This window comes from Triturus cristatus, chromosome 2_1, assembly GCF_964204655.1.
Source record: "Triturus cristatus chromosome 2_1, aTriCri1.1, whole genome shotgun sequence".
NCBI classification, from domain to species: Eukaryota; Metazoa; Chordata; class Amphibia; order Caudata; family Salamandridae; genus Triturus; species Triturus cristatus.
This window is the reverse complement of record NC_140581.1, coordinates 869615882-869629824: the sequence shown is the minus strand read 5'-3', so window position 1 is coordinate 869629824 and position 13943 is coordinate 869615882. Positions and strand designations below refer to the sequence as shown.

General features: G+C 43.8%; 1 protein-coding gene across 1 annotated transcript in view; it reads right to left on the bottom strand.

Moving 5' to 3' along the window:
• The window catches only part of SMC5 (structural maintenance of chromosomes 5), a 680994-nt gene that overhangs the window by 301346 nt on the left and 365705 nt on the right, over positions 1–13943 (bottom strand). The window contains exon 17 of the mRNA XM_085633014.1: positions 6319–6441. Coding sequence (XP_085489140.1) covers positions 6319–6441 — 123 coding nt within the window. The remainder of the gene's footprint in view (positions 1–6318; positions 6442–13943) is intronic.

Sequence of the window (13943 nt, the reverse complement as noted above, 5' to 3'; positions counted from 1 at the left end):
TGTGTGCAGTTTTAAATTGCTATGTTGGCCCAAGTGCACTCACTTGCAAGGCCATAACCTTCCCTTTTACTACATGCAAGTCACCCCATAGGTAGGCCCAAAGCAGCCCCAGGGGCAAGGTACAGTGTATTTAATCATCTCATTGTGTTTGCTTTGTTCGCAGTAAGTTGACAGGGTATGCCCAGGTGTGGGTCACTTGCTCACTTTGCCACTTGGTTCAAGCTAGCTTGGCTGATGAGGGATGTTACCCAGAAACCGGTCCCAGGATGCTTGTTTCCGGTTCAGGGAAAACCTGGCTTGGCAGTTCGGACTGGACTGTTCCCATAAGGAACAGGGTCAAGACTGATTTACTTACAGCTGTGTCTGAACTGGGGTGGCGGATTGAGCTAAAGAACGATGATGGATTCAACCCAGATCTGTGACTGGCGGTGAGTGTCTAAAAAGTTTCAACACTGTCCATCATCTCCTTGTGTTTATTTAAAAGGTAGGACATGCACTGGTGTGTTTTACATGTCCTAATAGTGAAATCCTGCTAATTAAATTTTTCACTATTGCAAGGACTATCTCTACCATAGGGTAACATTAGGATTGCCTAGAAATATCTTTTAGGCATAATTTTCCATTGGAAGCAGATAGAGATTTGGAGTTTGGTGTCTCTGAACTCACAATTTAAAAATACTTCTTTTGATGAAGTCAGTTTTTAATTTGTAAGTTTGGAAATGCCACTTTTAGAAAGAGGGCATTTTCTTGCTTAACCATTTAGTGCCTCTGCCTGTCTGTAGAATACACATCTGGGTTGGCTGACAGTTGGGCTCTTGTACATTCACTCTAGACAGTCACACACAGAGAGCTGAGGCATGCCTTGCACATCCTGGTGGCCCATCACCAGGGTGATGGGTCTTCCTGAGCTAGAGTGTTGGATAGGGTTGTCACTGACACCTAAACAGGGCTGTGCCTGTTATCACACAAAGCTGTCTCCACCCCACAATAGTGTGTCTGGAGACAGGTCAGAGAAAGACAGGGTCTTGTGCACTACAAAAGACTTACCTTTGAAGTTTGCCTACTTCAAAGGCAGAAAGGGGTACAAGTATTGGACCTCTGACCCCCCCAAAATCAGAACACGTCTTGACTGAGGACATTCTGCCATGAAGAAGAGGTGGATGATGTAGGAGGGACTGCCACTCTCCCTGTTGCTTTACTGTGCTGGCCTGCTGCTTCAGTCCTGGGAGTAAAAGGACTGGACTTTGCTTTCTACATCCTGCTTCCACGGTTCTCCAAGGGCGTCTGCGTTGTCGCATCCTGGTAAGAAATGTCAGGACCAAAGAAATCACCTACCAGTGCCTGGGCTCTACTGCCGACTGTCCTGACTTGCCAAGTGGTGCCAAATACAGTTCCTGGACCCTTGGAAGTAGAATCTGGTAATCTGAAGGAGAAAATCGAAGCATCGACTCCCAGCGTCTGTTTTCTCGAAGCAATGCTGCAAAAGATTAACACATCGCCGTTGCCTGCCCCGAAGCGTGGTTCTCGATCGGCGCATCGACCATGGCTTTTACCTCAGGTCCCAGCTGGCGGTCACATGTCAGAAAAATCGCAGCACATGAATTTTGAGCACTGTGTCACCGACATCCGTGACATCCGCTCCGATTCAGAGGCAGCACCTGCTTCACGTCTTGAAAATTGACTCAGCGCCTGCTTAGCTGCTGTTACAACGATGCAGCGCATCTAGAATTTTGACGCATCATTCAACACAGATTCTTTATCGACCTTGCACCGCACTAAGGAACACAGGTCGCGTGTTCAGAAATTGATGCATCACCTCCCCTACCAGTAAGGAACTGACGCATCACCTTCTCTGCCAGTAAGAAACAGACATATCCCCTCCACAGCCTGCCTAGCCATAAGGCACCGACGCAACAACTCTCCTGTCAGTAACGAACCAAAGCATTACCTCCCCTGTGTAGTAAATACCAAACGCTTCACTTTGCTTTTCCGGTGTCTCACCTCCCCTGCGCCTTGCACCGTCTTTGATTTTTGACCCATCTAATGTACTTTGCGCCATTGATTTTTATAGACTAAACTTGCTTAATGTTTTAAATGTGATATTTTGACTAGGGTATGTTGGATTTTTGTCATTTTGGTCTTGTTTTATTCAGATATATATTGGCTATTTTTAAAGACTGGCGTGGACTCCTTTTGTAGTGTTTTAACTGTGTTACTGTGTGAATGTACAAATACTTTACACATTGCCTCTGAGATAAGCCTCACTGCTCGTACCAAACTACCAAGTGGGTTAAGCAGGGGTTATATTAACTGTGTGACTCCCTTACCCTGACTAGAGTGAGGATCCCTACTTGGACAAGGTGCCAACTAGAGACACCATTTCTAACAATAACACTAAACGCTCTCCTTCTGTGGTAGAGTGGGTGAGCAGTCTAGGCTTATCAGAGGGTAGTGCTAAGCATCTGTTGTACTCACAGAGGCAATAAATGAGACACGCACTCAAGAAACAATCAGAGATAAATTTAGAAAATAAGTGGTATTTTTTATATAAATTTTGATACCAAGAACTTCGTTATCAAGTAATTACTTTTTTAAATATCGATTTTTACAGGTAAGCAAAATGTTCAATTAAAGAGATTTTACGCAGCAATGATTTCCTATGGGGAAAAAAAGGCATATGTTGCATACAGTTATTTACGGTCAGTTTCTGGGGGTCTCCTTCCGGACTTAGGGTTGTAGGGGGCCAAGGTTCAAAATACCACCAGCCGTTACTAATTTTCTGCCCTGGGGCATCCATGTGCAGAGTAGATAGGTCAGCTGGGCTCTGTGCATCAAAGGTCCTCGCATATGTCAGTCTCACCGGTTGAGTGTGCAGAAATCAGGACAGCGGGGCCACTCTGGAAGTGGGTTTCTCCAGTGCTGATTTCCCGCGACGGCTGCTCGGTCTGACTACTGTTAGAGTCCCGACTGGACTTAAACAAGCCTTGGTTGCTGCAAGGGGTCGGTGCCCCAGGATTTGGTGCTGTGCGGCTCCAGTTGGTCCTGGTGTCCTCTCACTCGTTGGGGGGACAGATTTGACCTTCAGGAGCACAGGTAACTCTTCATGGGGGGCTGCTGCATTCGGCTGGCTGGGGAGCGGCAAAACGGTAAACTGGACTCTGCTTCTTCGATACCTGTGAACTGCAGGGGAGTAGCTTCTCCACTCCAAGGGAGATTGCTGGCAATTTGCGAAGGTCTGGCAGTCTACCAGAGTGCTTGGTAGTTACTCAGCAGCACCATGAGTCACTCGGTCATGATTATCAAGATTGGTGCAGGTGCCAAAAGTGCCAAAAGTCCACAGAAGTCTTCAGTTCTCGTTTTCTTGCGGCTCTTCTTTGTCCTCTTTTTCTGGATCCGTCAAATCTAAAATCCTGGCATCAGAAGTGCCTCCTAAATACTCAATTTAGGGGCGTTAAGTGGAGTGACAGGTAGTAGCCAATGGGTTACTTACCTTCACCTTATATGACCACTTCCTGTGGGAAGTGGGCATAACACTGAGCAAGTGAGCCTAATTCCACCATAAACCAAGATGGTTGAATACTAGTTTTCGTGTTCACATCAGGTGGCCCACCTTTGGGGTGGAACTAGCCTGATAGGGGACACTCCTCCTGACTAGCTAATTTTCCTGCCTCTCCTGGTGCCAAAAGGGCCTGCGCAAGGGGTGGTATTTCCCCTGTCTGGGGGACGCCTGGGTCGCATTTTAAAGGCGTGAGAGGCATTTGGAGCTTTCTGCCTTGATAAGCTGATTACTTTGCCATCCTGTCTGGGGAAGGTGACAAAACCTTCGGCTGAAGCAGGCACTGTTTTTGCAGGTGTACACCAGTCAGCTAGTACACTAGTAGTCGTCAGGTTTTCAGGGGGGCACCTCTAAGGTGCCCTCTGGGTGCATGTATTAAAAAATCCATCATGGAATCAGTGTGAGCTTATTAACAGGGGCTGTTTGATACCAAACATTTTCAGTTTCAGTGAAGCAAACATGTAGCTGGGGAACTCGTAATCACCAATATATATACTTAAGATGGCTTCCCTGTTCACTGGGAATGTCCAAGAATCGACATGGACATCGCAGGGGGAATATCTGCTCATGCACATATGTCCTCCCATGTATTAGAATGCACCCTGCCTTAGGGATGTAAGGCCTGCTGTAGGGGTGACTTACTTATATTCCACTCAGTGTCTGAAGGCATGGCACACGGGAGGTGTACCATGCCATGTCTTCACTTTTCTCTGCACCATGTCACGCAGTCTGCATTGGCAGCTTGTACGAGTGTGCTGAGGGGTCCCATAGGATGGCACAATACGCACTACAGCCCTTAGGGACCCTCTTCAGCCTCCCTGCTCTAGGTACCAGGGGTAACATTTATTAGGGACCTTATAGGGGGTGCTAAAGGTATTGTCAATTGGGGGAAAAATTGTACAGTTTTAGGGAAAGAGATCTGGCACTGAAGACCTGGATAGCAGTAACCCAGTGCACTCCTGTCAAAATTGCGTTAAATACCAGGCAAAAAGTGGGGGTGACCACCTCAAAAAGGGGCACTTTCCTACAATAATGTAATCTTGGATCTGCATTATGTTGGTCTTTGGATAGGGTCTCTTTGAGGGATGTGGTGGGCCCCCTAATGGGGCATCTTATCAGGCAAAGCGCGTCCCCCCTGCAGATGAAGTTGTGGGTCAGAGTAATACATTCATACAGGAATTCAAGGATTGTTTATTTTGTGCTGTAGAAAACTGTCCTAGAGTTCTACCGTACAGCAATTGCATTCCCTGTGTTGAGAACAAGGGGAACTGGGTTACAGAAATACAACATGTCTTCTAAAATGCCCTGAAAAACAAGACAGAGATACAGGGGCAGATCTATCATCTTTGCAGTTTGCGAGTCCTTAATAGCGAATTTTAGAGATTTGCTATTAAGGACTCGCAAAATGCAATGTATGTAGGTTTCGCAATAATAATTGCGATTCCTACACATTCCTTAATTGCGACTCGCAAATTGCGATTCGCAATTAAGGAATACCTTCCCATCCATTCCTATGGGCCTGGGAAGACAATCGCAATTTTTGAGTACCCAATACGTACTCGCAAATTGCGAATACAATTTCAAGGGTGCCAAAAGTTGCACACCTGAAATATGCATGTGTGCACATGTGGTGCTCATACATGCCCTAAGGGGCATGTATGTGCGCCACATGGTACTTTGAAAAATGCAAAAAAGTGAATTTTTCAAGGAAATCGCAAATTACTGCCAACTTGAAGTTGGTGGTAATTTGCGATTTCTTAAGGCAAAATCGTACAACTTGGGTGCTTCCAGAATTGCATTTAAGGAATCACACTTTGTGATTCCTTAAACGCCTTCGCAAAATAGGGAATCAAAATTTGCGATTCCCTATTTTACGAGGGCCTTTTGGGATGATACATCCCAAAATGCTTTTTCCCGTTCGCAAATGGGCAGATTCTGATTATCGGCTTGTTAGCGAACGGGAAAAAGGCTTCATACATCTGGCCCACAGACACTTGCCATAGGAAATTCATATCCTGAAACTCAATTTAAGATTCTAGAACTGCTTTACTATAAGGTGGTTGTTCTTAGAAAACATTGTAATGTACTGAAAATGCACTGGTGTTGGGAAACATACAACCAAAAGAGCAGGAAACTACGAGGCGGACATTAAGACTGGCCCACAGTGGGGATCACAGTTACATGGCACAAAGGAATATTCACAAAACCTGCATCAGGATATGGCAGGATGTAGATGGCACAAGGAAAAAGAGGGAATAGAGGTTTGGATACTATGAGGTGGCTACATGGTATCTCGGTGTATGTGACTTTATCAATATTGTATTTTATTTTTATTTGTACTTTATTCTGTGTTTATTACTTCCTTTTGCGTTAAGGCGCCTTAAAGACGTTTAATTACATTGGGAAGCAACAATTCCTGGCAGCTGATGGAGACTGTACTATAGGGGTTGGAGGGTGGGCAAGTTTGGGGAGATGCTCTGCAAATATTCTGTATAGAGGTACTCAGAGATGGAAACTAATTGACTGTACCAATTTGTAATTCTACTTTACTGAAGCTAATCATGTTTGACCCTACATCTCTATTTCATTCTGAGCGCCCAATGCGTTTTATAGTTTAAAGTTGAATACAGAAATGAATCACAAAAAGAAAATGCATCAGTGACTTTCAAATTCTAAAATATCACTTCCAACGTGTTTGGAAACAACCTCATGCATGGGATTGTACTTTCAGTTCATAAAACATCACGTTTATTTTTTTTTACCTCCAGGTCCCTTAACTGTGATGTTGCCGCTTTATATTCCAACTCCAACCTATTTTTCTCTGAGGATACTGTTGTGCTCTCGAGAACCATTTCCACTTTCTGCAGGTTTAAAGCCATACAACTCTTTAAAAAAAAAGAAAGAAAAAAAGAATACAAAACTTGTAAATAAATCCAGAGGTTGGCACAAATGTATTATTATACGGAGACAAATAATGTTACTCATCACTGAAATATGTGGGCTCTAACCCTTACCCATTCTTTATATGATTAGGATTTCTTCTTGAATGATATGACTGGAGAACAGGCAATAACAGAGAAGAAAGCTTGAGCACAAGCATAATGGAGCGCTGTACCCAGGTACCACGCTCACACTCCAGCAGGTACCGCGCTCACACTCCTGCCAGGTACCGCACTCCTGCCAGGTACCGTGCTCACACTCCTGCCAGGTGCCACTCTCACACTCCTCCCAGGTACCACACTCCTGCCAGGTACCGCGCTCACACTCCTGCCAGGTACCACTCTCACACTCCTGCCAGGTACCACTCTCACACACCTGCCAGGTGCCACTCTCACACACCTGCCAGGTGCCACTCTCACACACCTGCCAGGTGCCACTCTCACACTCCTGCCAGGTGCCACTCTCACACTCCTGTCAGGTGCCACTCTCACACTCCTGTCAGGTGCCACTCTCACACTCCTGCTTGTACTCACTCTGCTCTTTTTCTCTCCAACTACCAGAAGGGAAACCAGAGCAGTCTCAGAGAAGATCATACAACTTTCTGCTTAAGGGATAAGGCACACCCAGAAACAGAGAACACCCTGCAGTCTATTTTTGATTCTGCTCCACTTAACCTTTGTTTCAAGAGGTACTTAATCATAAAAATACGTATTTCGAAACACACGAATGTGCCATGCTGTTAGGACACACAAAGCATTTTCTATCCGTTTATGTGGGGCAAATGCTCGCAGGTTGAGGTTATATTGTGGGACAAACTGAACGGCTTTTGTCTGTCAGATATATGACCTAATCCAGCAGATCAATACAAAGATTCTATGCACTCACTGGACTGGTCTCAGCTGAACCAACCGAAGACATCCTTAAAAGGGTAATCTATTTACCTAACAAATTAAGAATTCAGACTGTACTAATACTGTTACTACAGATTTACTAATCTGCATACACCCATCCGGTCTTAAAAATATTTTTATATACCAGACCATTGTTCAAATGACAAAGGGTCGTTAGAGTTAAATTCCCGAGGTGTCATCACATAAATACTTGGGTGTACTCAGAAAAATACATGCAACAGGTCAGTGTCTGAATATGGCTTGGTTCTCACTCTACAAAACACCTTGACGCCGCTAATTTCCTCCCAAGCAAAAGAATTGCAGGATGATGCAGTGGTGCTACCTAAAGTCTGTTCGTTCAACAAGCAACGTGGAAATACAAACAGAAGGGGCATTTATGTGGCATGGGGTGGTCATAGCTGCAAAAAATGGAAAGCTTTAAAAAAAACTATGTGAATGGAGGATTCAAAAAGGAACTTAACCAAAACCACAGTGCTGATAAACAACCAAAACTGGCGGAATCCAACTGCAACAAAGACGTGGCTGCAGTCTCGTGGTTCCTAAGGCATCTGGTTGTGCAGCACATCACTAGCATTCTTTTCTGTGCAAAGTACAGACGTACCGACTTCAATCAAACTTCCAAGACGCCATTATAACGCATCCTGTATTCAAACGTTACCCTCGCCCAGAACGGAAACGCAATTGCTTAATGGCAGGTTGTGTGCTGTACATGTGCTTATTTTGTGTAACAATAAAATCACAACTAGCTTGGTAAACCTAAACTACCTACAACTGGAACATCGTCGTAAGTCCTTGGATACCAGCCAGACCTACCATGGAGCCCAATGCCTCCTCCCCGGAGTCAATATCCTCAAATCCCTACTCGTGGCTCTGCACACAGCTCCTCCTGCTGTTCCCTAAAAATACTCCATACAGTGTGATCAAGTAGACTACGAACCGATAGAAATGGTCACGGTTTCAAATGATTCGTTTTTTTATCAAGTTAACGTTGGCTTTGGTAATTGTATTCCTGCTTCTTTTTGTTGTTGTAGTGCCAGCTGCTGTGTGCTTGAGAAAAGCATGCAGGTGAGAATGCGAGAATTTTAGGTGACAGTGTTTTAAGACTGTTTACTTTGTAAAGACATTAGAATGCATTTAAGAAGAAAAACGGATGTATTTTAACATCATGAGCTATATGCTTTATATTTGGTAAATGTTGCAGTTTTCTTCATTTTGCCTGCAGGTACATGGGCGTGGCATCTCATACCAGTGAGTAGGCGTGTCCGACGTCTTGACGACCGCAGGTGTGAGGTTATTTTTAGGTCTGGGCTTAAGGACAGCTTTAGCGGATTTCCCAGACCTCTTGCAAACAATAAACAATGCAATACAATACAATATAATATACATACACAGGGAGCTTTGAATCGGTCTCCTTCTGCCATTGCGTGCTTGTGCTGTTGCTCCTGGCGCAGCCCAAGCTACAGCATAGGAGTGGGCCAGGGGATTCCCTTTCAGTGATTGTCTTTTTTCCAAGTGTTATTCACGTTTTGTGTCATCCCACACAAATGCCATTTTGTGTTTCCAACCTCAAGCAGTGTGAGTGACAGCATTCTGCGGCACTATTTACGGGTATCAGGCCTGGTTCTAGTGGGTGACCCAGACCCACCCAAACATGACCTTTGGCCCTCCCAGTCGGCAGAAGAGGCCATGAGGATGGCCAAACATTGGGATGCTTTTTCACTTTGTTTGCATTAATTATCAGTCTGGGGTAGCGTTGTCACCTTTCCAAAAGAAAATGCACGCTATTTGTTATAGTTTCAAGAGTGTACACAGGCATGGACATGATACTAAATAGAACTATGAATAAAATTGTATGTATACATTTGTGCCATGACTTTTCTGTCTGTTTTTACTATATCTAATAGCCGGGAATCTTTGCAACTCTAGAATCCATTTAAAAGTGTTTTCCATTCATATTTTCGGTTCAAATTAGGTACAGATAAGGGCTAAACAATTCTTGCTTTTGGTGGGTTTGCTAATTTTTGTACCACCTGGGACATTAAAATTCCGGTCGTGCCAGTAAAACAAATCCGCCAGGTGGCAACCCTAGTCAGGTGTAATTAAGGAACCTCTAGAACACATTTTAAGGTGCATTGTTTTTATAAATACTGTATTAAATATGCAATGAAAAGGGGAAAAAAACTGACTTTGGGTGATTTTCTCTATTTTTACACTGGCTGACATTAAAATATTCATGTTGAAAGAAAACAGCAATGTGGCAACCGTACCTCATGTCAGAGGCAAGCTGCAATTAGGCGGTGTGTATGGGGAAGTGGGGACAGGGTAGTTACCTGCCAATGATGCAGCAGGTGCAGTGGCACCGGAGCCCAGAGATGCCAGCGTCCTTTTGCAACTCAATTATCTAACATAACGTGTATTTGTAAAATTCAAGATCACCCAAGGATAATCTTAGCACTGAATGAAAGCGGTTTATTGTTACCCAACTCAATGGTACTCATATTGACTTCAGAAGGATGAAAGGCTGAGTGAACCCACCAGGATTTGAACCTTTGACCATGAGGTCGAACAGAGGCCCCTACAGTTGACGCATTAGTCCACCAGACCCAGCTGTTTCTGTGTGTGGATTCTGAAGGTGTTTATGTATTTTAGTCAGTGTATGATGCACACTGTAATATACTGTAGGATGTGGCATACATTATAACACTCCCATAGTGGCAGTGCATGCCTCATTGCATAAGCAGCCACATGGGAATCATAAATGTCCGACCATTATCTAAGAATAAATGTGGAATTATCCTCTTCAGATGAACACATAATTTTTCATTTAAAACTAAGAAACACGATTGATGATCTCCTTTCATATGACGTCAGCACCCGAAAGCAATTGGCATCTAAAATAGACATTTTTCAATGTTCTGTTATTGTATTAGTCATGTTTTATTATGGCTTTTATTATAACTTTAGCAATGTCAATTATTGTGATGTTATAAGGATTAAGGTCATGTGACATCACTTTGTAGGAGGATTGAGGGTCAAAGGTCATATGATGTCACTTATGATGTCATTAAGGTCAAGGATGCGTGATGTCATTTCCGCTACCCCTGCAAAAAGAACTATTGATTGACAGAATGCAGAACAATGTCATTTCACCCCAGTAAAGAGATCTGGGCCTAAATCAATCGTTTTTTTGCTCACCATGCCATTCCAGTTTGGACCCAGCCATATGCAAATCAGTCTTAACCCTGTGCCCAATGGGAACAGTCCAGTCCGAACTGCTAGGTCAGGTCCTCCCTGGACTGGAAACAAGCATCCTAGGACCGGTTTTGGGGCTTCACCCCTCTTCAGCCAGGATAGCTTGATTCCAGTGGCATGGAGAGCACGGGACTCACGTCTGAGCAAATCCGTCCATCAATTGTGTGTCTTTTGCTTTCTCGCCCTCTGTCCATCAATTGTGTATCTTTTGCTTTCTCGCCCTAAGTGCGCCAGGTATGCCCAGACATGGGTCCTGGGCTCACTGTGCCACTGGAATCAAGCTATGCTGGCTGAAGAGGGGTGAAACCCCGAAACCGGTCCTAGGATGCTTGTTTCTGGTCCAGGGAAGACCTGGCTTGGCAGCTTGGGCTGGACTGTTCCCACGAGGCACAGGGTCAAGACTGATTTGCACATGGCCAGGTCTAAACTGGGGTGGCATGGTGAGCAAAAGAATGATGGATTTAACCCAGATCTCTTGATTGGGGGTGAATGTTTTGATTTGTTCTGCATTCTGTCTATCAATTGTGTGTCTTTTTATTTCCGTTACCCCTGGCATTTTGGTGAATCGATGTCCATGTGTAACTCTAGGGCTTGTAGTCTACCTTCAGAATTGTTATAAATGGGGCCCACATTGGCCCACCCAAACACACCATTGGCCCACCCAGATAAAAATTCCAGGACCCGGGTCTGGTGTGTATTGGAGAAGCAAGCACGCCACACAAAGTAGTCCGTTTTTATCTTGTCATGGTACCTCAACACCAAACAGCTGACTCCCCACACATCGACCTTACATCTACATTTGAGCTTGACTTGCCCTACAAATAAGCCGAAAAGCGTGAACTAAGCTTAAACACAAATTCAGCGTTCCAATTGTACTTCCTGCACACGGATGCGACGCATTAGAAGATGATACGGAGAAAGCAAACTATATGGATTCCCACATAAAGCTGTAGACTAGCACACATTGAGGGCGTCTGTCACAATGCGAAGAGGGTTCTTTTATCGTTACATTTAACTTAATAGATTTAATGACCACAGTGTTGTAACGTGAAGCTTTCCTCTTGCTTCAAATGCCAACAATTGTTCTCAATGGCATTTAAAAAGCGTCAGGAGGACGGCGTGAGCGGGATCTCTGAGGCACGACGTGATCTTAAACCATACTTTTACAGAAACAGTTGCCCCTACTTTTTGGTAAAAAGACACCCGTGCCGGGGCGGTTCATGTCGATAGTTGAGAAGCCGCAGCTGAAGATGAAGGGAGTCTCCTGTGATGTGGAGCTGAGGCAAAACAGATTGCTAAGCAAGGCCGTTTCTACCATTAGGCAAGACTAGGCAGCCGCCTAGGGCGGCAAAAGGGGGAGGGCGGCAAAAAACAGGAGTTTTTGTATATCTAATGCATTAATTCTTCTAGCCTGGATGACAGGGGGAGAGAGTGATGGTAGTAAAAGGGAGGGGGCGGCATTTTTCAATTCTTGACTAGGGCGGCAAAACACCTAGAAACGGCCCTGACCTTCATGCAACGGTGCCTGTTGCCTGAACAAACATTCATTATTTTAAAAGGTACTGTAAGGGTTTTAACAGCTAACCTGTATAGTGGTGATTTTAGTGGTTTGTTATAAAAAATGTTTGCACTAAGCATAGTACTAAAATCTATATTCTAGAAGCACAGATTTGATCTTAAACCTAAATCGCTTTGCACGTTTTGGGTCAGCTGTTACCGTTAGTAATGCAAGTTTAAAAATAATGACTTGGATAGTCCCAGTGATCTCGGTCATAGCCAGGGACCCCGTAGTGCTGAAAATACACAAGTAGTCACTATTCTCCACTGCACCAACCAGGATACGATTCTACGGCTCTCTGGTTACACACACATACAGCTGCAGTGACTGCATTCCCCAAAACATTACATACCGTAAAAATAGAGCATTTCCCACAGATTAGTTTAATTTACATTTATTTTACATTTATTTTTGATTTAGGAGGTGGGTTAGAAGAACCAACATATTAGTTACAAAATATTTTTCGTCACGCCTTTGAAACGTTCCCTCACCCAAATTTACACCTAGGGATCACAGTTTCCATACTTTTTAATGCAGTTTTACAATTGTTTAATTAAACCGCGTCATGTACATCGACATTCCCTGATGGCATTAGGTAGTTTGTCAGGGCCAATGGGATTATAAAAATCCAGCGTTTTCTGCATAGTTATGGATTTTTCTGCTTTTGCCACAATCTATCATCTGCTGTATAATCTGCAGATTTGAACAAAAGAGCTGTTTCTAGCTCAAATGTCACAAAAATTGTGGTGACCCGTGTGGCTGTACAGGGAAAAGGTCCTACGAAAAAGTTGATTTCACATCTATCAAATGCATATTACTGTATTTGAATGTAAACTGGTACTAATGAGGTGATGCTGCATTAGGTTGCATAATTTGCCTTTTGTTGCTGCATAATTTAGTGAACTTTGCCGCATAAATGAATCTTCCCTTATGCATAATTCCAGTAACCCCGAGTATTAGTAAGGAGGCATTTTCTTAAAACCTCCATAGTTACTTCTAGGAGGATGTAAGAAAGTGTGGGGAGTGGTTGATTGAAAACCCTAGCTTGCCATTCCCATAAGTGCTGAGTTTTTAGCGCTTCACGCCTCGATATCGCCAGGAGGGAGATAGGAGGGGGGGGGTGTATACATAGTTTAATGTTGGTTATTTTAAAACGTATACTGCTTACTGTCTATATAAAGAATGGCTTCCTGCACACTGCCCTGTAGATTAGCCATAGAAACATCAAACAATGTAGAATTCTACAGCCAGCAGCAAATACCTGGCACATATTAAGTAAGCCTGCCCGAAGGCGCTATTTTTTCTCTCAATGTAGCTGCTTTACATGGCCATGCTGTTGTAGTATAATAGGCACGAGCACTGTGTAACATCTCCGCTTTTAATGTCTACGTGTTCTCTAATACTAGTGTTCTGACTTTGAAATCTGGCGCTAACCCCTTGAGCTAACTATAGTCTGTGCTCTGCCATACCCTACCTTTGCGATCTAACTCTTATTCACAGGACAAAGTGAGAACTTAAAAGCAATTCATGAATAAAAGATACGCGGTTCCTATTCTGAAATATGCCTGCAGTAGAAAGGGTTGGTGTGCGGCAAGTTCAGAGAATGATAAGAGTTTTCTATGCGAAAAATAACATTATATCGAGGTGTGTGAAGTTTGTGTTATTTGTTCTTGCGTATGTATGCAAAAGTTTGTGAAAATTATGCAAAAGACAAATCCATCCCTTG